This window comes from Bacillus rossius, chromosome 2, assembly GCF_032445375.1.
Source record: "Bacillus rossius redtenbacheri isolate Brsri chromosome 2, Brsri_v3, whole genome shotgun sequence".
Taxonomy (NCBI): Eukaryota; Metazoa; Arthropoda; class Insecta; order Phasmatodea; family Bacillidae; genus Bacillus; species Bacillus rossius.
Genome location: NC_086331.1, coordinates 9,508,961 through 9,533,171, shown reverse-complemented (window position 1 = coordinate 9,533,171; position 24,211 = coordinate 9,508,961). Strand labels below are relative to the sequence as shown.

At 39.7% G+C, this 24,211-nt stretch overlaps 1 protein-coding gene across 1 annotated transcript in view; it reads left to right on the top strand.

Moving 5' to 3' along the window:
* The window catches only part of LOC134528801 (mucin-12-like), a 53,284-nt gene that overhangs the window by 7,704 nt on the left and 21,369 nt on the right, over nt 1-24,211 (top strand). The window contains exon 2 of the mRNA XM_063362464.1: nt 3,523-3,741. Within this exon, the coding sequence (XP_063218534.1) occupies nt 3,523-3,741 (219 nt within the window). The remainder of the gene's footprint in view (nt 1-3,522; nt 3,742-24,211) is intronic.

The window sequence follows — 24,211 nt, the reverse complement described above, 5'->3', positions numbered from 1 at the left end:
AAAGACATTTATGTGTATTAATTAACTTTTTAACGGTAGTCAATATACTTATTTTGACCCTAAATATGCAAAATTAATTATTTTTAATTAATTCTTATAAATCAATGAAATGAGCTGTCCTTATATGGTATGCTAATTATTTGTGTCATCACTTTATTGTTTATCTCAGAATTCTATGTTGTACCCTCCTGAATTTAGAGTCAGATTAACTTCTAAAAAACCAAAGTAATTTGCTACTGTTTTGTACAGCCTTTAAGGTAAGATGCCCATATATCGTCCCCCATTTGTTTTTTCGTTATAAAACCAAAAAAATTGGCTGTAAAATTGTAGAAAAATTATGAACTGGTAGCTTGGTTACCTACCTATTACATATGTAAGCAAAAAGTATTTTAAGTGAAAGTGTAATAAAAAATAAACAAAAATAGAAAAAAAATAAAAGTTTTCATTTTCGAAAATGGGGTCCTAATTTCGTCCCCCTATTTTTAAATGGTAAAAACCTTAAATACATTCGGAAGTCATCATCAAAACACTTATAAATGTTTTTTTACACATAAATGATATAATACATGCATTTATAAATTTTGTGCCATCAATATTACTTGCAAACCAAACATTAGAATTGAAATACAAATGATCTATTTTACAATAATTTGCAAAATGTCGTAGCTTAACATTTAAAAAAGGAAGGAAAGTAGAAAGCATTGTTAAGAAATGTATTAAAGCAACACACGTTATTGTATATTTGTATAAAATAGAAAAGTAATATTTTAACTGAATATTCAAAATATTAAAATCTGTAAAAAGAGAACTAAATCCATGAAAATTCGAGACAAGTGGTAAAAATGAATAAAAATTTGCAAGTTTTGACTTACTTAAAGAAATAATTAAAGAATTTCATTTAACTGTCCAGGCAAACATACAAATAAATTTTGCCTATTCAGAATGGGATGTACAAAGTCTTCTCTACACGATGGTCAGCAGAAAAAGGTTTGCAACAAAAAGGACAGTTAACATCGTTCTCACTGTCTTCGTCATAAGTTGAAACAAGTGAAACACAATCACTATCACAACTAGAAGAGTCAGAGACAACTGTTTCTTCTTTTATCATTTAGCTGATTTCGCTGTTTTCTTAGTCTTCTCTTTGAGAGTGGATGTAGATGCCTGTACTACTTCAACTGAAGATTTTGATGTAAGCTTACCCTGTTGAGATGAGGGATCACATGAAGAAAGATCCAAAGCAAGTCTCTTTCGCAATTTGTTTGGTTCCTTGTGTTGAGATGTCTTTCTTGCATTTCGTTTCTTTTGCTGAGCTTCTTGTAGTTACCCTTATGTGGAGTTCCTGTCACCAGAATTGCTGTCCCAGGTCGGTTGGATGCAGATAGCTGGATTATTGCCACATCTCGCAAGTCTTTTGGACTGACAACTGGTTGTACTGGAGTTTCTTCTGCTCTCCTATTTTCAGTTACGACTTCTGGGTTTAGGAATGGAAACTGGTCCTCGGTAAATATTTCTGGATTAAACGGAAAGATTCCTGTTTTCTTGAATCCATTTACTGCGGTTTGCAAGGTTGCAGCACGTTGGTAACCCTCTGCAAACAGTTTCGCGACCTGCAGCTTTCGCACAACCCTGTTTGGGTTGTTGGCTAACCAATTTTCAATGGCTTTGGCGTAGTACGACTTTAAGGGAAACATGAATGCAACATCGAGTGGCTGCAACTTATCTGTCGAGTGAGGAGGGAGACACATGATTGAGACATAATTTTCACGAGCTTCATCATTGACGTCTCTGTTCCGTGTGTGGGTAAAATGCCCGTCAAGAACAAGTACCACTGGTTTCTCCTTCGATAGCCTAACAATTGAAATGAAATGGTCAAACCATTTTGAAAATAGGGCTGCAGTGATACAGCCCGACTCACTACACCCACCAATAGTCCCTGCAGGAGCTCCATCAAGTAGTTCAATTTGCCAGTTGTTTTATTTTTGGGGGGGGGGAGGGGAATATAAGCAGTGGTAGAACATACTGCCCTGCAGCAGACATGCATGTCACAGCAGTTATTGTCACTTCTCGTTCGGCTGAAGAAAGCTTATGCACTTGCTTCTTTCCTTTTGCTGTTACAATTCTACTTGCCTTGTGCTGGACGATGGAAATACCTGTCTCGTCTAAATTAAAAATTCTTGTTCCATCAAAATCTATTTTTTCCAGCTTTTTTTTCAAATGCAGAAGAAAGTGTATACGTTTTCTTTTTTGAAACCTTGGATTCTTGCGATTGATAAATTCTGAGGTCACCTTATTGTATGGCATGGGTTCCTTTTAAAGAAAAGTATCTTCCATTTCAACCCTGCGCTCTATGTCTCATTTTAAAAGGGATGTGGTAGATTATTCTTTAGTGCTAACTGATAAGCCTTTCTCCTTAGATCACTGACCGTCAATCCATAGTAGTTGTTTTCAATCTCCAAGCAGTATTGGACTAACAATTTTTCCATTGCCTCTGGTAGCACTGGGTGTCTTCCAACTTTCTTTTGTACACATTCCTCATATCAGCAGACAGCTCTGATTTTACATAATCTTTCAGCGTAGCTCTTGGAACATTAAAAAATTTAGATGCTGTTTTATAGCCCATAGTCTCTCTTTTACAGCTTTCACTGCAGCGATCATAGAGTCTTTATTCCATGTTTTCCGTTTCCCCATCTGAAATGTATGAAATAGGCCACAAATCGCAATTCAAGCTGTGTAAGGACATACAGTGAAGAGCAAATAAACAACCGTTAATATAAGAGATAATTTCCCCTTAAAAATACAATGCTGCTGTCATTACAGAAGACAAAATTATAATTATGTATGTAAAAACCTTATAGCTTGTAGTGAAATTCATATTGTTATATATAACAAAGGCAGCTCTGTGCTGTTAAATAATATTTAAAAAAAGGTTCGAAATTAATATTTCTTCAAAAGCGCAATAAATAATGTGTAATTCATAATTATTTATAAAACTTATGCTGGAACATAGGTCTGTGCGAATATGGCACTGGATTTAATTTTTAACAGCCTTTGAAACACTGGTCTAAATTTCGTCCCCAGGACGAAATTTGGCACTGTACATGGGGACGGAAATTGGACAGGTCGAGTCTTTCATAATGGCCGTCTGTCTCTCCCAACACAAACACGAACAGAACGAAATGGCATATGAATATGAAAATAGAGGTTATAAGTAATACATTGCTATGTTGAAGCGAAAAAATAACTTACCTTTCAATAGAAAATGTCCTTGAACAAAGTACAATTAACAGGTTTTTCTCTTTGCTATAAAATACAAACTTAAATTACTACACAGCGCAGAAAGCGACATGCTTGCGCGCCTTACTAGATGTCTACTGCGCTGTTCTCTCCGAGTTCCATCGACTGCCGCTAAAATGCGGCTCTTACTATTCCGGAAACCATGGGGGACGATATTAGGTCAGGGGACGAACTTCGGGCATCTTACCTTATATTTAACATATTTCATTTATAATAATTGTGTTGCAGCCAAAAAACGCAAAATTCCTGTGAGTAAAGTACCAGATGCTGTCAGCTGTAGTATCCAAAGTAAGCCCGTTGCCAAAACTGGAAAACCTAAACGAAATGTTCGGTCCACCGCACCACGACGAGATGCAAGTCCTCAACCGAGCACGAGCGATGGACGACGTGGAAAGTATTTGGTATTCCTTCCAATACAACCGCTTGGGCGACGTAGGAAGAATAAGCGTAAGTGCACTTTGTTTATATATTTTACAATATAGTTTATGCTTGTAGCATGGGCGTAGATCCCGGGGGGGCCAGGGGGGCCCGGGCCCCCCCTGGAATTAATGGGCCCCTCCTTGGGGGGGCCCACTTTGTTATTTTAAAGTTAATGGTGTACACAACATATATATATATATATATATATATATATATATATATCAGATTATTATTTACAACGACGACAGACACTTTGACATGCTTTACATTCCTACATTCGAGTTCCGTAGTTATTTTCCCTTACCCCTTCTGCGAAAGCCATGGTATGGAGTTTTCCAGGGAGAACTTTGAAACCCTTAATTCCTAGAAACCGTTCATTCCAAAGGACGAAGCTAGGGTAGGGTTCCGTTAGCATTTCCTCCCCATTGTTACACACACTACCTTGTCCTCTGAAACGACAGTATTATAGGTTTCGGGTAGTCTGTTTTTAAAGTGGTTTTGCTCTCGTGTGCGCCAGTCTTCTGCTTTCTTGGCAAACATCAACATGGATAAGTTTGTGACGCGGAAGAAACGGAAAACATAATCTGATTCTCACCTGGTAAGCTTGATTGTTCTATAAGTAGTGACTATTATTTAGGTAATATATTTTATTTAAGTGATTATGTAACGTTATTTTTTCCAGTAAATAAAAAACTTAATACTTTAACAGTAATTATAGCAGAATTTAGTTTATTTACGAACTGAACTTATATACCATTTTCTGGAATTTTTGAGCTCATTTCCATTATGTAAGGCTAGCTGCTCTGTACGTTACATGTGAATATACAGGGAATAATTTTTTTTTCCTCGTCAATATGGAATTTAAAATCACTCCCCTTTTATTATCAAACGATAATTTTCACAATTCATGGCCGATAATCACTTTATAACATTTGTTATTTGATAACTGCAACACTGCACGAGTAAACAGAAGTAAGAGTGAGAAAGAAGTATTTAAACATTACACATCCGTATTTAAGTTAATAAGGAAGCAAACGCGTCTCTTTAATAACTAATCAAGCGGCATATTTTAAGTAAATAATTCACTGCCAAAATACTGATTATACTAAATATAAGCCGAGAAATGTATGTGGTTCAATTAGCTGTAGGATAAATTTCATAGTTCTATCTCCGAGATTTTTTATTTGTGTCATTAAGTTTTTGTTCTTTTTTACCTGGTTGATGCATTTACTAAATAAAATAGTCTTTAAGGGTTTTAGTATGATTCGATCGTTCATTTGATGTTGATCCGTTTATTAGCTTTGGCGCTTTGGGTTTTTGGGGCGCATCAAAAACTGAACAAAGAATTTCACGAACAGCATTTGAATCACAGTAATTATGTGATTTGGCATAAAAAAAAAACCGACAAAGTGCGAGTCGAACTCGCGCACGAGGGGTTCCGTACCATTATCTATAAAAACGGCAAAAAAAAAAAAATAATGTCTGTTTTATGGGAGCCCCACTTAAATATTTATTTTATTCTGTTTTAGTATTTCTTGTTACAGCGGCCACAGAAATACATCATTTGTGAAATTTTATTCTGTTTTCACGTTTGTTGTATGGGAGCCCCCCCTTAAATATTTGTTTTATTTTAATTTAATCATTAATTTTTTAATTGAAATTAGAATAAACACTTTTGGAAAATGGTAATGTATGGGTGGGGTGTTATCAATTTGCATTACATTCACGTATATTATTTTTATAGATTTTTTCATGGATATTTTATGTATTTAGGTTATCAAATTATTCAAACATGTTTGAGAGATCACTTTTTATAGTCATTAATTAATAATTACTAAAACATATGTTGCTCTGCTTTATTGTTAATATCGCTTACGTAAAAATAAAGTGTATAACATACGAGTTTATCATCCAGAGAAGACTTGTTTCGGTTGACCTCTAGCGCAAAATTCTTAAACCACAGAATTCACGGGCCCCCCCTGGAAATCCTACAGATTTGCGCCCATGGCTTGTAGTGCTGCAGCACAGTTTAAATATTATTACGAGTGGGGAAAACGGTTTGTAAGGATAGCCCAATTAATTGCATATATTTTTATAATGTAAACACAGTTTAATAATGTAAATTTACATTACTAATTAAATAACAACACTTAATGTCTGTTCACAAATCACTAAGTATCTGTCAAGTACACAGTTCACACTCCTCAGTGAAGCGATGCTCAACAGTAGTTCGCCCCTTACCCATCGCCTGTCCACACACACACACAGTCTCGCGCAACTCGGTCACACATGCGCGGTCACGTCGCTTTGTGACTCTTAGCTCGCTAAGGGCTTCTCTCATCCTCCTCGCCATCTTACAATTCACTCAACTCACCTGTTGAAACATCCGTGGTCGCCAGCGTCGCCACTTTTATACCTGTTGGCCGTCTTTTTGGAACTGACTGGAGTGGTTGTGATGTGTCGCGGCATCCCGGGCCGAACCCAATGCTTGAAGCAAACAGAACAGCGGTGCTTTACTCGCGCCACTCCATGCGGTGGCCCCTGTAAGCCTTTGGAATCCCCAGGCCTCTAAGTGATATATGAAATCACCGAGGAAGGAGGTCTCGTGGGCTGGAGGGGGGGGGGGTTGTATACGCTGGGCCACCCTAATCCCCGAAGGTATGCATGCATGACACCATTGGCCATGCGGTGCCGCCAGGAAGCTCAGGTACCTGGAGCGCATCATGGCCTTACCTCCCATGCTCGTAACACTGTCTCCTCCTTAAACCTGTTCGTACCGCACAGGTAACACTGATATATTGTTGTCCATGCTGCGAAGCTACCATACACCATTGTACTCGATGTAGCCTACTTCTTGGCAGATACAACATCGCTGCTGTCCTCCAACTCTTCGGGGCCATAAGTCAGTATTGCGACTACTGTGGACCTCGCTCTTCTGCATTTGCTGCCATTGTGTCTCCCTTTCCATCAGGGAGTCCCGCTGGGTACGTTACAATTCCGAGCATCTCCACATTCCGGGCATCTCCATTGAACATACCTTTGACACTGGCACATAAAACACCATAGGCGACTTCCTCCTTATTAAACTTGCAAATTGTTCCCCTCTTTAATCCTATTGTCGCATCGCTGTCCCTCTTTATTCTGTTTCCTGTTTCGGGAAGTCGCTCTAAACATGCCCCCTTTCTCTACATGCAAGGTTCTTCGAACAAGTAGACTATTCTTCTGTCCAATCTTGTTATCACAGCATCGTCATTCTCTCTTGGGTTTCATACCCAGATTCGGGCAGTCACACTGGACATGCCCCTGTTATCGACATTCGAAGCACCGTAGGCGAACTCTTGTTCTTCGGAACTGTGACCGATTTATCAGATTACTTAATGATCCGAAGCTAATCTCTTCTTTAATACTCGAGTTGCCATTCACTTTGTGGTGAGGTTCTATCACAGCCTGCCTCGCCCTGATGCTAATATTTCTTGAGGCAATGTAGGCAACTTAGATTTCCAGGGCGTGAAAAAAAGCATCACGGAAATTTAATGGCGGGCCATATGAAGAGTTCGTTGAATCTCAGCTTCTCTGAGTCTGTATATAAATTCACTGGTGGCTAGCTGCTTACGGAGCTCTGTTGGTCTTTCCCGATCAACAAAAGGGAGCAATCCCTAACAGTTCTGTTCCTTTAAAAGCTCTGGAATGTATTAAAAAGGATCTGGAATGTTACTCCCACCCTACCCTATTAGGGCGCATAAGTGGGAGGGGAACGTGAGGATGCCGGCCGTAAGGTCAGAATAATCTGGTGTTTCTGGGTAGGCGAGGTGTATGAGACGCTCAATGTCAGCTTAGAATTTCAGAGGATCGCTGTTGACGTTTTTTGAGGGCCGTTCTATACACCTCGTCCATGTGTCGGTCGCCATACCACAGCTAAAGAGCTTCTACTAGTACAGCATAGTCCTTCTGCTCCGGAACTGGTGTGGTCTGAAGCAGCTCGAGCGGAGATCCTCGCAGGGCCAGCACAAGGGCTGTAGCCTTCTCTTCCATTCCCCAGTCATTCACTTCAGCAGCTGCTATCAACTGGTGCCTGTAGACGGCTCACGACGACTGGCCATCAAAGGTGGGTAGCTTGAATTTTGGGAAGCCGTTTGCAGCGCTTTCCACCTTTACTTCCCTGGAAGAATTCCTCCGTTTCGTAGCAGCTGTAGCTTTCTTCATCATTAGACGGCATTCTTCAGTTATAGCTGCTACTCGCTTTTCGGTGGCCTGCTCGAGTTGAGATAGCAGTTGCGCCACTCGCTGTTCGGTGGCCTGCTTGAATTGAACTAGCTGCTGCGCCATCAGTTCTTCATGTTCTGATAGATTTTGCTCCAAACACGGCACTTTCCTTTTCAACTGAATACGGGTTTCATCCATCTTCTTTAATTCTTCTTGAGCTTCCACAAGTTCATTACGCATATCTTCCTGACCCCTCTTCATGTCATCAATTTTAGTCTTCATGACATTCTTTATCTCTTCTTGGTAGTTATTCATTTCATTCTTCATATTTTCTTGTTTATTATAAATTTTATTCTTTATCTCTTCTTTGCAGTTATATTCATTTTATTCTTAATCTCTTTTTGTTTATTATTTATTTTATTCTTTATCTTTTCTTTGAAGTTCTTCGTTTAACTCTTAATTTCATTCTACATTTCTTCTTGGTTAGTATCTATTTTATTATTAATTTCGGCCAAGAAGCCATTATGTTCTTAAGTTCGCCGGCAGCCATCTTCTTTGTCCACATTCACTATTAATCATTCACTATCACTACTGTCCTATTGCTACACTATAACTTTTCATATGAGCTGACTTAAACTTATACTCAAAACTAACACAAACTTTACTATATTCAGAACTAACTACAGGTACTAAAACAAATTGTATATAGTTAATCTAAATTGGAATGTTATTTTATTTATTTATTTTTATTCACTGTTAATTTATTATTCGTAAATCATTTAATTAGGGCTATCTCAATTCTGACACCAAATTTTACGAGTGGGGAAAGCGGGTTCGTACCTCGCACCTGTCCACACACGTTGTGTCTCGCGCGGGTACGCACCACAATGCCGAAATACCACAAAGCCGAACGTACAATAACGCCGAATGCCAAATTGACTACAACGCCGACAGCTAGAAAACTGCTGTGTACCACAACGCCGAATTACCACAACGCCGAAATACATTAACGCCGAAAAATGTTATTGCAGGACTGCCACAAAGGTTAGGTTAGGCTAGGTTAGGCTAGCCTAGGTTAGAATAGGTTGTGGTATTTCGGCGTTAAAATACATTTAAGAAACACACACAAATTCATTCAGTTGTTTTTCATTTTGCTCCTGTGGCCCCCCTTCCCGCAGCAACATTTTTCGGCGTTGTGGTACACAGCAGTTTTCTAGCTGTCGGCGTTGCGGTCAATTTGGCATTCGGCGTTATGGTATTCGGCGTTATTGTACGTTCGGCGTGGTGGTATTTTGGCGTTGTGGTAACGACCCGTCTCGCGCCACTCAGTTGCACACGCGCGGTTCCATCTCTCCGCGTCTGTCCGCTCGCGTCCTCTAGTGAGGAGTGTAAATTGTTGACTTGACAGATACTTAGTGATTTGTGAACAGACATTAAGTGTGGTGATTTAATTAGTAATGTAAATATTAAAAGCAAATAAAACTGTATTAAAATAATTGGTCTATCCTTACGAACCCCCGTTTCCCCCCACTCGTAACAATAATATAATTCAATACACCATAATAAGTATTATAGTTTTTTACATTTTATTCATAGCTACACCATGCTCATTGTTTCAATCTCGTGACCCAAATATTTCTACTACCAATGTGAACATTTCGGTGTCAAAGCAAGTTGTACATACATAAACAGATATTATAATATTGAAACATCACTTTCTTAAGTGAATGTTTAAGGGCCATTTACTGAAGTGTTCTCTACCTGGGCGCCAGTCTAGATGTGTTGGCAAAACTGGCCAATTATATGAAACTTTTATTACTTTGGTATTCTCTGTCCAATAAGGCCGGCTTTATAAACTATGCAAGAAAATAAGAAACGCAAGACACTAAAAGTTAAATAATGGCATTTTCAAATATACGTTTTTATACTTTGCAAGATTTCAAAACGCACCTGTCAGCTGTTAACTTACTGCGTTTTGGCTTGGAAATGGGGTGAACCGAAATTTTTAAACATACAGACTATGTGCATTGAAGGCCACGATATTATTTCCATATTATCAAGTTTTCACTTGTGAAACTGAGCTTGGTGAAAGAAAATAACACCTTTAAATCAAATTACATATTTATAATTTTATTTGTTTTCACGATTAACATTTTAAAAATATGTCCGGGAAGTTATTTGTTATTTTTTTTGTTTAAAATTTGACGTTGAAGGGTTGGTGATGTATTACGACTTTTCTGCCTTAAATTGCGGGTATGCAACTATGATTTTTCTCTAGTAATTTTTCTTGAAAACTTTCATGACAGCGGGTATGGTAGGTTCTATGGAAGGTTTAGCAGAGCGCTGGCTGTTTAATGGCAGTTTTGGTGACTGGTCATGTTCACTTTTGAGTGGAAGGTTTTCTTCAAGGTGAACATTTTAACCAATCAACTGACTTCTGTTCATTTGTGTCATCAACTGTGTACTACTTGTAACTTGTAAATGCTCAACCATTTTTGATCTTTTATGCTTTTAATAAGGGTATTTGAAGTGAATTTTGAAAATTAAACCGTCTGGTTTGCTTGTATGTGCATGCAGTTTATATAATATTATGTAATGTGTATAGCCTAAAAGTTATGAAAATGAAACACACATATTTCAAGTTTTACAAATTTACTTAAAAAATAACAAATACAAAAATGTTTTTAAAAATGCATATATACAAAGTCCTTAATGCTGCACGGACTGCCTGTTCGACTCTGGGCACTATCTCATCGATTCCGGTTCCAACTGTTTCGCTGGTCTCGGGCTGACGAACATAGATATCCGACTGGTCATGTTCTTCGGCGACGACAGCTTCGGTGAGACATAGACGATGACGTCTGCGACAACTGCTGAGGCTTGGCTTTGACTCGGTGCTTGTTGGGACAGGTTCAGCGAATGAACTACGACGAGATGTATATCGTTTGAACGTCTGCGTAGATGCATCCCAGGTCGCAACAGGTTGCAACACATCCATGTTTGGTGTTGCACGTGCAGACGAAGCGATTTCGTCTTCGATGCTGGCTGGAAAGATCGTGTGCAGTCTCATGTGATAGATGGCACAGTTTCCAGGTTCGCAGCAATCTAGCAGCTGCTGAGTCGGTTCGCAAGACACAGGAAAGTGCGAAAACTGCTAGTGCAGAGAATCTCCATCACATGATCCCGAATATCTGCGCAGATATCGCAACCCAATAGCAGTAGTACTCGACACTGCTGAAGATAGGTATTACTCTCACACAAACGTTGGCAGGATGAAAAGAAAACATCTTCTTGCAGGTCGAGCGAAAACTGAAGGTGCGAAACGTTGCACGGCTATTATATATATGCAGGCTCTACTAACACCGCGAGTGTCATTTCCGCATTAGCTGCGAGTTTGTACAGGCACATACTCTTTCAAACTTGTCGGGTGGCTGCCCGCCATACACTACGCTAAGCTTGCGCAGGGAAGGACAGCCGTAGGTCTACAATTTCAACCTCACACAACTTGCTAAGCCATTTCTTCTGCTCAGGTTCAGCAACGTAAATTATTTCGTTTCGCGATGATACATCTTCGAGAGTGTTTTTTTACTTGGTGGTGCGGAATTTTACCTTCGTCCCACTCCAGGCCGTGGTAATATTTGCATAGCCATTAATTCCAGCGTATGCTTTTTCGTCCAGTAGTTTCCAAGGGTACGGAGGCCGGAAGGTGCGGGTTCGAGTCCTGCCAACATCCTCGTACGTGTTACAATACTACCGCATGGTTGCGGGTCGCGACCCAGGCGTTACTGTAAAAGCTTCATGCCCTGAGACTTTTACAATTTATCACGCACAGGCGATATGTGCAATGAGTGTATTGTTTAATGTTTGTGTTGAGGTGGGACTTGCTTAACACACGCAATTTAGGGTAGTTGTTTCTGCGTGGTCATTCGCGTGCGACCTTAAGGGCTGTGTGTAGGGTATTTGTGTTTCCAGTTCATTGCAGTTCGCTGCCATACGTAAGTAGTATAGGATAGTATTTCCGAGATCAGGGTTCAGGGAGTGGAGCCGGAGCCGATGTTGGCCATCTTGGATTTGTGACGTCACGGCGGCAAAAATTACTCAAAATTACTCAAAAATGACTCAAAATGACTAAAAAATTCCCGTTTTAAGAAAAAATTTCCCGTTTTAGTCCATAAAAATCCCAGCGGCTGAAAATTCCTAAAACTGGCTTAAGCATCCATGTCTACAGCCTCAGACAAGCCTCTGACGTCATAATGGATTATGACATCACCGCTGCAATTTCCGTTACGGTCGCCATCTTTAAAATCTTTATTATTATCCGATTTTAATGAAAAAAATTAAAAATTATAAAAAAATTCAATTAGTAAAATTTTAATGAAAACTATTTTAAAAACATACATTTATGACATGGAGCTCGGAGTCCTCGGTTCGAACCCGGTGAGGGCAAAAAAATGGCGAAATACTTCCCCCTGTGGTGGCTGCAGATAGACTGACCCCCGCCACTTATGTCAAAGTATATATCGTCACCTAGTATGACGACATGTCCGCCATCTTGAAAATCCATAATTTTTATGTTAGAAACTCGGGAAAAATTTAAAAAATCATAAAAAAATAATTAATCGAATTAAATAATAAAAATCTTAAAAACCACTGTTGCACTTATCGTATGGTTGCCATATTGGATTATATAAATGTTGCTTGTTTTATTACGCCCGCCATCTTGTTTGAGTACGATGTCATCGTTACACTTTACGTTACGACCAACATATTGGATCCTATTAATGTTGCAAATCGTGTTACGGTCGCCATCTTGAAAATCCGTAAATTTAATGCTAGAAATTCGGGAAAAATTCTAAAATTCATCAAAAAAAATTTACTCATTCAAGTAATGATTGGTTCGAAACTTGGTTCGATCCCTGGTCGATACAAAAATAATTTTATGTAAAAATACCACAATAATGACAGGTTCGTAAATAAAACACCTCAAATTCTTTCACAAACATAATATTTATTACACAATTTATATCCTACTACAGGTTCACTTGCGAAAGCCATCAATCTTATAAATATTTAGCCCTGCATAGGCGTGAAATGACTAATTCTTAGCTCCAATCGGTTTATACTAGACAGAGACCAACCAGAACCTTTACAGACATAGTCCTCCTCTTCTTGACAGATTTTCTGGATACCATTTTTAACAGTTAGCTTCACATCGTCAGAACTGTAAATTACTGCAGCCGATGTCTTGAATGCACACTTCTTCACTTTGCCATCGAACGGATATGGCTTTCCATATAAACAGTCAAACCACAAGTTATACTTCAAAGGTCCGTTTAATGCTACGTCATCAGTAAGCTGATTGATTATGTTCTGTCTGATATCGTCAAGAAAATTACAAATGTCTTTCGTCTCACTAAACGTATTTAGATAATAGTAGTCTTTCAACGTTCCACGAAATGCAGACTGCGCCAAGTAGAAGCCATTATCGTTCACTTGTAATGCTCCGAACACAGTCTTAGGTTTAGTTCCATGTTCAGACGTCATAAAAATCGGTTGCTGTGCATTTTTTTTTTGGTTGTACGCTTTCGTGTCTCCAATCTAAAGCGAAGAGTCGAAATGTCGACAGGTAGTTCAGCAGTAGGAGCACAGACTCCACCTTTACATTTTTTCGCATGATGTCGCAAACTGTCAATTCGAGTAAACCATTTAAGGCACTCATCACAGCGAAACTTCATGCGAGAAGGATTCTTCATGCATTTGCTCCGTTCATGTCTTCGTGCATCATGGGAAAATGCGAACGATGTATCACAGTAGCTGCAAGGATACCGTGGTGATGAGGACGAGCCTTTCAGACCTGATCCAGATACAGGCGTTGCAACAGTAGTACCATTTCCAGGCATACTCTTATGCACATCGATGCATCGTTGTTGTGCCGAAACCTTTACTTTCTGCCGCACAGCAGGACTTATGCATGCCTTCATGTGCGTTTTCAGATTATCTTTTCTGGCAAACTGCTTATGACATTTCTCACAAACAAACATTTTACGATATAGGTTCTTGGCACATTCGCTCCTCTCGTGTCGTGGAGCATTGCTGTTGTTTGAGAAAATCTTGTCGCAGTAACAGCACCGATGTTCGCTAGTTGTTGTCAAATCAACATCTATTGAAGTCTCCATCGAGGTCGTATCGTCAATCGTCGTGGTTTCCTGCACATCCAGCTCTGTAGTCATTAAGCTATCTTCTGCTGGTGGTATCACATCTGTTGAAATCTCCTCCAATGTTGACGTCGTCGTTGCCAACGGGATCTGCTCCACCATTGTCATCGCTGACGTCAAGGTTCCCGTAGACGATGGTACAACGTCCATCGAGTTCGACGTTAAAGTCGGTAAAGATGCCATCGAGTTCGCAAGAACAGGTAATTACGTGACTTATGCACCAGATGAAATAAACTAGGTGATCCTTACACCGTCGTCGACAGTAACAAACTGAGCGACCTGCTGTCTAGGACTCGCTTATATACATGCACCGGATGGAATAATACGCAAGTCAAATCAAGAACAATTTAATATAATACTATAGTAAAAAACAACATTAAAAATATAAGCACCATCAAAAAGGCACCATATTTTGGACGCACCGCCAACGAAAATGCAGCATATTTGGAAGCACCGACAACGAAAAGACAGCACATTTGGAAGCACCGACAACGAAATGGCAACTCATTTGGAAGCACCGACAACGAAAAGGCAGCACATTTGGAAGCACCGACAACGAAAAGGCAGCACATTTCGCGCCATCAGATCCAAAGCTCCAACACGCAATGTACGCAATGTTCGCGCAATACATGCAATTTACACGCAATAAATGTAATGAACACACAGTACACGCAGGAAACGAAATGAAGAAATAGTACACACAGGAAACGGAACGAACATGTAATGTTCTCGCAATTGACGCACAGTACACGCAAAGTACACGCAACGTACGCAAAGTACATGCAATGTATGCAATGTACGCAATATACGCAATGTACACACAATGACTACGCTTCGTTCGCACAGGACAGGCATTTAATGAGAACGAAGCACGTTTGGACGGAAATTCTATCAAACGAAAGCTCATTTAACGAAAAGGAGGCACATTCTCTCTCGTTCATTCAACTCGGTAGGATGCGATCGGCAATGATAAGTTAGGATATGATGTCTCCAACAGTCTATGAATCCAACAGTTTTTATTTCCATTAGTCATTGGCTCCAACAGACATTGGCTCCATCAGTCATTGACTCCAATGGTCTTTTGCTTCATCAGCACCAATGGTATTTGGCTAGAATGCTGCGAGTCTAAGAGACTATGAGGCTTCAATTCTACGAGTCTACGAAGCTCCAACTATTCCAGCAGCTTTATGTTATAAGATTACAAGACTACTTGTTTACATAGCTACAAGTCAACGTGGCTACTTGGCTATGTAGCTAAAAGTATACGAGGCTCCAAGACATCATGACTACGCGCCTACGACTCATGAGGTTACGAGTCTTCAAGTTTACCAGACTGCAAGGCTATATAGCTACGAAGCTTCTAGAACATAAGTTTACGAGACTGCGAGGATACAAGACTACAAGTCTACACGAGTACTTGACTACGAAGCTACAAGTCTACATGGCTCCAATTGCGACATCTGTCTTCGGCTGAATTTTCGCATCGTGTTATAATATTTCATGGCTACTTTGTTACGTAGCTACAAGTCTACGAGGTTCCAATGCATCATGTCTACGAAGCTTCCAGGACACGAGGCTACATGGCTACGATACTACATGACTCTAACTGATTACAATAGCCCCATTCAGTGATGAGAGTTAATTTATCTCATGCAAAATAACCTGTTTAAAGTAGTGTCGATTATTGTCAATAGATGACACCACATGTTGCTTACAGGCAAATATTATTTAGTTCTTTTATGTGGGATGCGGGATGCTCACTAACGATCGCAAAAGAAGGAGGGCTTCGCTAGACACCAAGGAGAAGGAAGTTCGTCCTTCCAGTTAGAGTTTCACAGATTTCTCAGAGCTTATTATTATTTGACTGAATAATGGTTGTTTTTTTTTAATTCCACCTGATAAAAATATTGCAAGTGTTGATTAAGTAGCAGAAATTCACTAATTAAATGTAACCTTGAATAAAATAACATGACTCATTAAGTAAAAAATCCTTCATGCAGAGATCAATTGCTCATCTGTAACCAGGAGCAAACGGAGAAAACCATCAAAATATTGACAAGAATAATCAGGAGCACACGGGGAAAACCATCAAAATACTGTCAAGAATAATCGGGAGCACACGGAGAAAACCACCATAATATTGACAAGAATAATCGGAAGCACACGGAGAAAACCGCCACAAGTTTTCTTTGATATCATAAAATTACAGAAAAAAATTAATAAAAAAATCACAAAAAATTCAAAAACTGATTCTGGCTTGGACTAAAACTCTATCTTTGCTCAACAATTAGAAGTTCACAAGATAGCAGAATATATTTATGTATTTTTATTTTATTTTAATTTTTTATTAATTTATTTTTATTTTTAAATATTTTTTCCCCTGAAATTTTATGATATCAAAGAAAACTTGTGTCGTTTTTCTCCGTGTGCTTCTGATTATTTTTGTCAAAATTATGGTGGTTTTCTCCGTGTGCTCCCGATTATTCTTGTTAAGAATTTGATGGTTAATCCGTGTGCTTACGATCATTCCTGCGGTTTCGGTCAAAGTTCAAGGTCACACTCATCTAAGATGGCCGCCGTGATGTCGTAATCCAAGATGGCGGAGCATGAGAAATCTGAGAAGCACTAGCAGGAAGGACGAACTTCCTTCTCCTTGGAGACTATCGAAGCCATCCTTCTTATGCGATCGATAGTGAGCATCCCGCATCCTGCATAAAATAAATAAATATTATTTACCTGCAAGCAACATGTGACGTCATCCGATGTTGAAAAGCGGAACTACTTGCAGCAAGTATCTTTGCATAAGATAAATTAACTCTCACCACTGAATAGTGCTATTGTAGTCAGTAAGAGACATGAAGATTCGTAGCCACGCGGCCAATTAGTCATGCAGTCTCGTAACCATGCGTTCTGGAAGCTTCGTAGTCCTATAGCCTCGCGATCACGTAACCTTGAAGACTTGTAATCGCATAGTCTCGTAACCTCATGGGTCGTAGTCTCGTAGTCATGATGCATTGGAGTCTCGCAGACTTGAAGCTACCTAAGCAAGTAGCCTTGTAATCTTATAAAATAATGCTGGTGGTGCAGTTGGAGCAAAAGAGAAAATTCCGACGAAGACAGATGCGTCAATTGGAGCCTTGTAGACGAGTAGCTTCGTAGTCAAGTACTCATGCAGACTTGTAGACCTCTATCCTCGCAGTCACGTAAACTTGTGTACTAGAAGCTTCGTAGCTCTGTTGCCTCGCAAGCCATGTATAACTCGTAACCGGCTAGATCATTATAGACTCGTAGCCATGTGGCCTCATAGTCTCTTAGACTCGAAGAATTCTAGGCAAATATATTTGGAGCCAAAAGACTTTTGGAACCAAAAGACTGTTGGTGTCAATGACTGTTGGTGTCAATGACTGATGGAGCCAATGAATATTGGAGCCGATGACTATTGGAGCCAATGAATATTGGAGCCAATGAATATTGGAGCCAACGAATATTGTAGCCAATGACTATTGGAGCCAATGACTATAGGAGCCAAAAGACTGTTGGAGCCTTTTTGGAGCTGTTGGAGCCATTTGGAGCTGTTGGAGCATTTGGAGCAATTGGAGCCCATTAATATTGAAGCCAATGAATATTGGAGCCAATGAATATTGGAGCCAATGAATATTGGAACCAAAGACTATTGGAGCCAATGACTATAGGAGCCAACAGACTGTTGGAGCCAAAAGACTGATGGAGCCTTTTGAAAAGACTTTTGGAACCAAAAGACTGATGTTGTAAATAACTGATGGAGCCAATGAATATTGGAGTCGGTGACTATTGGAGCCAATGAATATTGGAGTCAATGAATATCGGAGCCAATGAATATTGGAGCCAATGAATATTGGAGTCAATGATAAATGACCTGCCTTTTCGTTGGCGGTGCTACCTTTTCGTTGTCGGTGCTTCCAAATGAGTTGCCTTTTCGATGGCGGTGCTGCCTTTTAGTTGTTGGTGCTTCCAAATGAGCTGCCTTTTTCTTGGCGGTGCTGCCTTTTCGTTTTCGGTGCTGCCTTTACGTTGTCGGTGCTTCCAAATGAGCTGCCTTTTCGTTGGCGGTGCTGTCTTTTCGTTGTCGGTGCTTCCAAATGAGCTGCCTTTTCGTTGGCGGTGCTGTCTTTTCGTTGTCGGTGCTTCCAAATGAGCTGCCTTTTCGTTGACGGTGCTGCCTTTTTCGTTGTTGCTGCTTCCAAATGTGCTGTCTTTTCGTTGACGGTGCTGCCTTTTCGTTGTCGGTGCTTCCAAATGTGCTGCCTTTTCGTTGGCGGTGCTGCCTTTTCGTTGTCGGTGCTTCCAAATGAGCTGCCTTTTCTTTGGCGGTGCTGCCTTTTCGTGGTCGGTGCTTCCAAATGTGCTGCCTTTTCGTTGGCGGTGCTGTATTTTCGTTGTCGGTGCTTCCTTTTTGTTGATTGCGTGAAGTACAAAATGTAGTGACTGAATATTTACTAGTTTAAAACCTCTTGGTGTTACTAAAATATTTTTCAAGGTCACTTGGTCCTTTAGTATGTATAAAAAATGTCACGATGGATTGATTGAATATAATTAGCTAACGACGAAGGTCATGCGGACCTGAAATGACTAGCCTATACGTCTGATAATGACGTGACTCGGTCTCATGGACTGAAGACAATTGTTCTATATGTGTGGCTTTGTACATGAACGGCTTATAGGTTATTCAGATTAATGAAAAATTAGACTTTCATGTTAGGTTAATCGCCACTGTATTTAATTCGATGGCCAGGTATATTGTCTTGAGTTGTTTTTCGTAGAGTGAATGATTAATAAACTCCGCGAAAGGTAATGGAAAACAGAATCTAAAATTTATTTAATAATTTGTTACAACTGTCACTGGTCAAAAATCGAACCGTGGACAGGAATCCATCGATTTAATTTGTAAATTAATAATTGATTTCATCAGAGACTTTTGGAATTTTTCCCGCATTTCTAGTTAAATAATTACATGATTTCAAGATGGCTCCCAAATTTCAAGATGGCGGGCACCTCAGTAATAAATGTTTACTGCACTGTAGCAGGTTGGAATTAAATTATCCAGATGGAAATGTACTCTATAGAATGAGTACACGCACAAGATGGTGTACTCCAGCAGGTGGTAGCTCCGGGTAGCATGTACTGAACTTAAAATGTTGGATCCATGATGGTCGTCAAGGTCAAAGTCAAATATCAAGGTCAAGGTCAAATTTCAAGGTCAAGGTAAAAGTCAAATTTCAAGGTCAAGGTCAAATTTCAAGGTCAAAGTTCAAGGTCAAGGTCAAAGTTCAAGGTCAAGGTCAAAGTTAAAGGTCAAAGTTCAAGGTCAAAGTTCAAGGTCAAAGTTCAAGGTCAATGACAAAGTTCAATGCCAATAGACGAGGTTAAAGGTATGGTGAACAGAAAATTATATTAACATGACGCCAGCACACTCTAGCAGACGTAAACAATATGACGGTCTCCAGCGGACGATGACAAGATGACGGACATGACGTCATACTAGCTGACGATATATACCTTGATATTGGTGGTAGGTCAGTCTGTAGGTGGCTTCTGTGGAGGAAGGCTCTGATCGTTTTTATTTTTTATTTTTTGCCCTCACCGGTTTCGAACCAAGGACGTGAATCGTTATAATCAATCAGAATTTTATTAAGTTAATTTTTTGATGAATTTTGGAATTTTTGCCGATTTTCTAACATAAAAATTACGGATTTCCAAGATGGCGTCTAAATTTCAATATGGCGACCATAATGGTAATTGCAATATTAATAGGATCCAATATGACGATCGTAACATAAAGTGTAACGATGAAATCGTACTCAACCGAGATGGATGGACGAAACGAAACATGCATCATATATATAATCCAAGATGGCGACCGTAACGATAACTGCAAAAGTGGTTTATAAGATTTTTATTATTTAATTCGATTATTTAATTTTTTAATGTTTTTTTTTAAAATTTTCCCGATTTTCTAACATAAAAATTGTGGATATTAATGATTGCGGGCATAACGATAATTGCAACAGTGACGTTATAATACAAGATGGTGGTTCTGTCTCGAACAGGAAGTGCTATTATTACTTAAAATTAAAAAATTTCATTCCGAATATGCATGTTATTTTTTTATTTACCTTATTTAATTCTCAGTCTGGTAAATGTCTCGATAGCCGAGCAGTCAAAGGCGTATGTTAACCACCCTAGAGATCAGAGCTGCGCTGGTTCGAATCACAGCAATTCCAATGTATTTTTCATAAAAAAAATTAAATTTAATATGTCGATAAGGACCATAATAGCTCTGGTAGGTAATGAAACATCGACCTTATGTGATGAGACAGAGCGAAGTTGCCGCTCTCTAGGAACAAACAGCAGAAACAAAGTCGACGGTATCCAAGATGGCGGCCTCCAGTGGAACAGAAAAATAAATCAATATGGCGCCCATGACGAAAATTTCATCACGAGTGAGTGGGTCGCTCGATTTAAAGATGGCGGATCCAATATGGCCGCCGGGGTAAAGGTCACGGTACTACTTGTCCCGTTATGCTGTGTCCCGTTACGCTCATCCAAGATGGCCGCCGTGACATCACATTTCCAAGATGTGGATCGGCACCCGGCACCGGACCCTGGACCCTGTGCCCGGAGCTCCTTTCCTATACTACTATTATATCCTAACTTATCATTGCCGATGGCATCCTACCGAGTTGAATGAACGAGAGAGAATGTGCCTCCTTTTCGTTAAATGAGCTTTCGTTTGATAGAATTTCCGTCCAAACGTGCTTCGTTCTCATTAAATGCCTGTCCTGTGCGAACGAAGCGTAGTCATTGTGTGTACATTGCGTATATTGCGTACATTGCATACATTGCATGTACTTTGCGTACGTTGCATGTACTTTGCGTGTACTGTGCGTCAATTGCGAGAACATTACATGTTCGTTCCGTTTCCTGTGTGTACGTTCCGTTTCCTGTGTGTACTATTTCTTCATTTCGTTTCCTGCGTGTACTGTGTGTTCATTACATTTATTGCGTGTAAATTGCATGTATTGCGCGAACATTGCGTACATTGCGTGTTGGAGCTTTGGATCTGATGACGCGAAATGTGCTGCCTTTTCGTTGTCGGTGCTTCCAAATGTGCTGCCTTTTCGTTGTCGGTGCTTCCAAATGAGTTGCCATTTCGTTGTCGGTGCTTCCAAATGTGCTGTCTTTTCGTTGTCGGTGCTTCCAAATATGCTGCATTTTCGTTGGCGGTGCGTCCAAAATATGGTGCCTTTTTGATGGTGCTTATATTTTTAATGTTGTTTTTTACTATAGTATTATATTAAATTGTTCTTGATTTGACTTGCGTATTATTCCATCCGGTGCATGTATATAAGCGAGTCCTAGACAGCAGGTCGCTCAGTTTGTTACTGTCGACGACGGTGTAAGGATCACCTAGTTAATTTCATCTGGTGCATAAGTCGCGTAATTACCTGTTCTTGCGAACTCGATGGCATCTTCACCGACTTTAACGTCGAACTCGATGGACGTTGTACCATCGTCTACGGGAACCTTGACGTCAGCGATGACAATGGTGGAGCATATCCCGTTGGCAACGACGACGTCAACATTGGAGGAGATTTCAACAGATGTGATACCACCAGCAGAAGATAGCTTAATGACTACAGAGCTGGATGTGCAGGAAACCACGACGATCGACGATACGACCTCGATGGAGACTTCAATGGATGTTGATTTGACAACTAGCGAACATCGGTGCTGTTACTGCGACAAGATTTTCTCAAACAACAGCAATGCTCCACGACACGAGAGGAGCGAATGTGCCAAGAACCTATATCGTAAAATGTTTGTTTGTGAGAAATGTCATAAGCAGTTTGCCAGAAAAGATAATCTGAAAACGCACATGAAGGCATGCAAAGGTCCTGCTGTGCGGCAGAAAGTAAAGGTTTCGGCACAACAACGATGCATCGATGTGCATAAGAGTATGCCTGGAAATGGTACTACTGTTGCAACGCCTGTATCTGGATCAGGTCTGAAAGGCTCGTCCTCATCACCACGGTATCCTTGCAGCTACTGTGATACATCGTTCGCATTTTCCCATGATGCACGAAGACATGAACGGAGCAAATGCATGAAGAATCCTTCTCGCATGAAGTTTCGCTGTGATGAGTGCCTTAAATGGTTTACTTGATTTGACAGTTTGCGACATCATGCGAAAAAAATGTAAAGTAGGAGTCTGTGCTCCTACTGCTGAACTACCTGTCGACATTTCGACTCCTCGCTTTAGATTGGAGACACGAAAGCGTACAACCAAAAAAACAGATGCACAGCAACCGATTTTTATGACGTCTGAACATGGAACTAAACCTAAGACTGTGTTCGGAGCATTACAAGTGAACGATAATGGCTTCTACTTGGCGCAGTCTGCATTTCGTGGAACGTTGAAAGACTACTATTATCTAAATACGTTTAGTGAGACGAAAGACATTTGTAATTTTCTTGACGATATCAGACAGAACATAATCAATCAGCTTACTGATGACGTAGCATTAAACGGACCTTTGAAGTATAACTTGTGGTTTGACTGTTTATATGGAAAGCCATATCCGTTCGATGACAAAGTGAAGAAGTGTGCATTCAAGACATCGGCTGCAGTAATTTACAGTTCTGACGATGTGAAGCTAACTGTTAAAACTTGTATCCAGAAAATCTGTCAAGAAGAGGAGGACTATGTCTGTAAAGGTTCTGGTTGGTCTCTGTCTAGTATAAACCGATTGGAGCTAAGAATTAGTCATTTCACGCCTATGCAGGGCTAAATATTTATAAGATTGATGGCTTTCGCAAGTGAACCTGTAGTAGGATATAAATTGTGTAATAAATATTATGTTTGTGAAAGAACTTGAGGTGTTTTATTTACGAACCTGTCATTATTGTGGTATTTTTGCATAAAATTATTTTTGTATCGACCAGGGATCGAACCAAGTTTCGAACCAATCATTACTTGAATGAGTAAATTTTTTTTGATGAATTTTAGAATTTTTCCCGAATTTCTAGCATTAAATTTACGGATTTTCAAGATGGCGACTGTAACACGAATTGCAACATTAATATGATCTAATATGTTGGTCGTAACGTAAAGTGTAACGATGACATCGTACTCAAACAAGATGGCGGGGGTAATAAAACTAGCATTGTTTATATAATCCTATATGGCGACCATAACGATAAGTGCAACAGTGATTTTTAAGATTTTTATTATTTAATTCGATTATTTAATTTTTTTATGATTTTTAAAATTTTTCCCGATTTTCTAACATAAAAATTATGGATTTTCAAGATGGCGGACATGACGTCATACTAGGTGACGATATATACTTTGACATAAGTGGCGGGGGTCAGTCTGTCAGCAGCCACCACAGGGGGAAGGATCAGTCGCCATTTTTTGCCCTCACCGGGTTCGAACCGAGGACTCGGAGCTCCATGTCGTAAATGTATGTTTTTAAAATAGTTTTCATTAAAATTTTATTAATCGAATTTTTTTATAATTTTTAATTTTTTTCATTAAAATCGGATAATAAATAAAGATTTTAAAAATGGCGACCGTAACGGAAATTGCAGCGGTGACGTCATAATCCATGATGACGTCAGAGGCTTGTCTGAGGCTGTAGACATGGATGTTTAAGCCAGTTTTAGGAAATTTCAGCCGCTGGGATTTTTATGGACTAAAACGGGAATTTTTTTTTAAAACAGGAATTTTTTAGTCATTTTGAGTTATTTTTGAGGAATTTTGAGGAATTTTTGCCACCGTGAAGTCACAAATCCAAGATGGCGGACATCGGCTTCGGCTCCACACCCTGAACCCTAATCTCGGAAATACTATCCTATACTACTTACGTCTGCGCAGGATCCGCACCCACGGGGTGAGAATCACTAAGGCCACGCGGCCCTACAACAGCATGATTCACCTGGTCAAGTAATCTCCGCACGCAAGTTACCATCACGTGACCCTCTGAACTGTGTCTCGACGAAATGGAACATGTTATGTTAACAAGGCAGCGCACGAATGA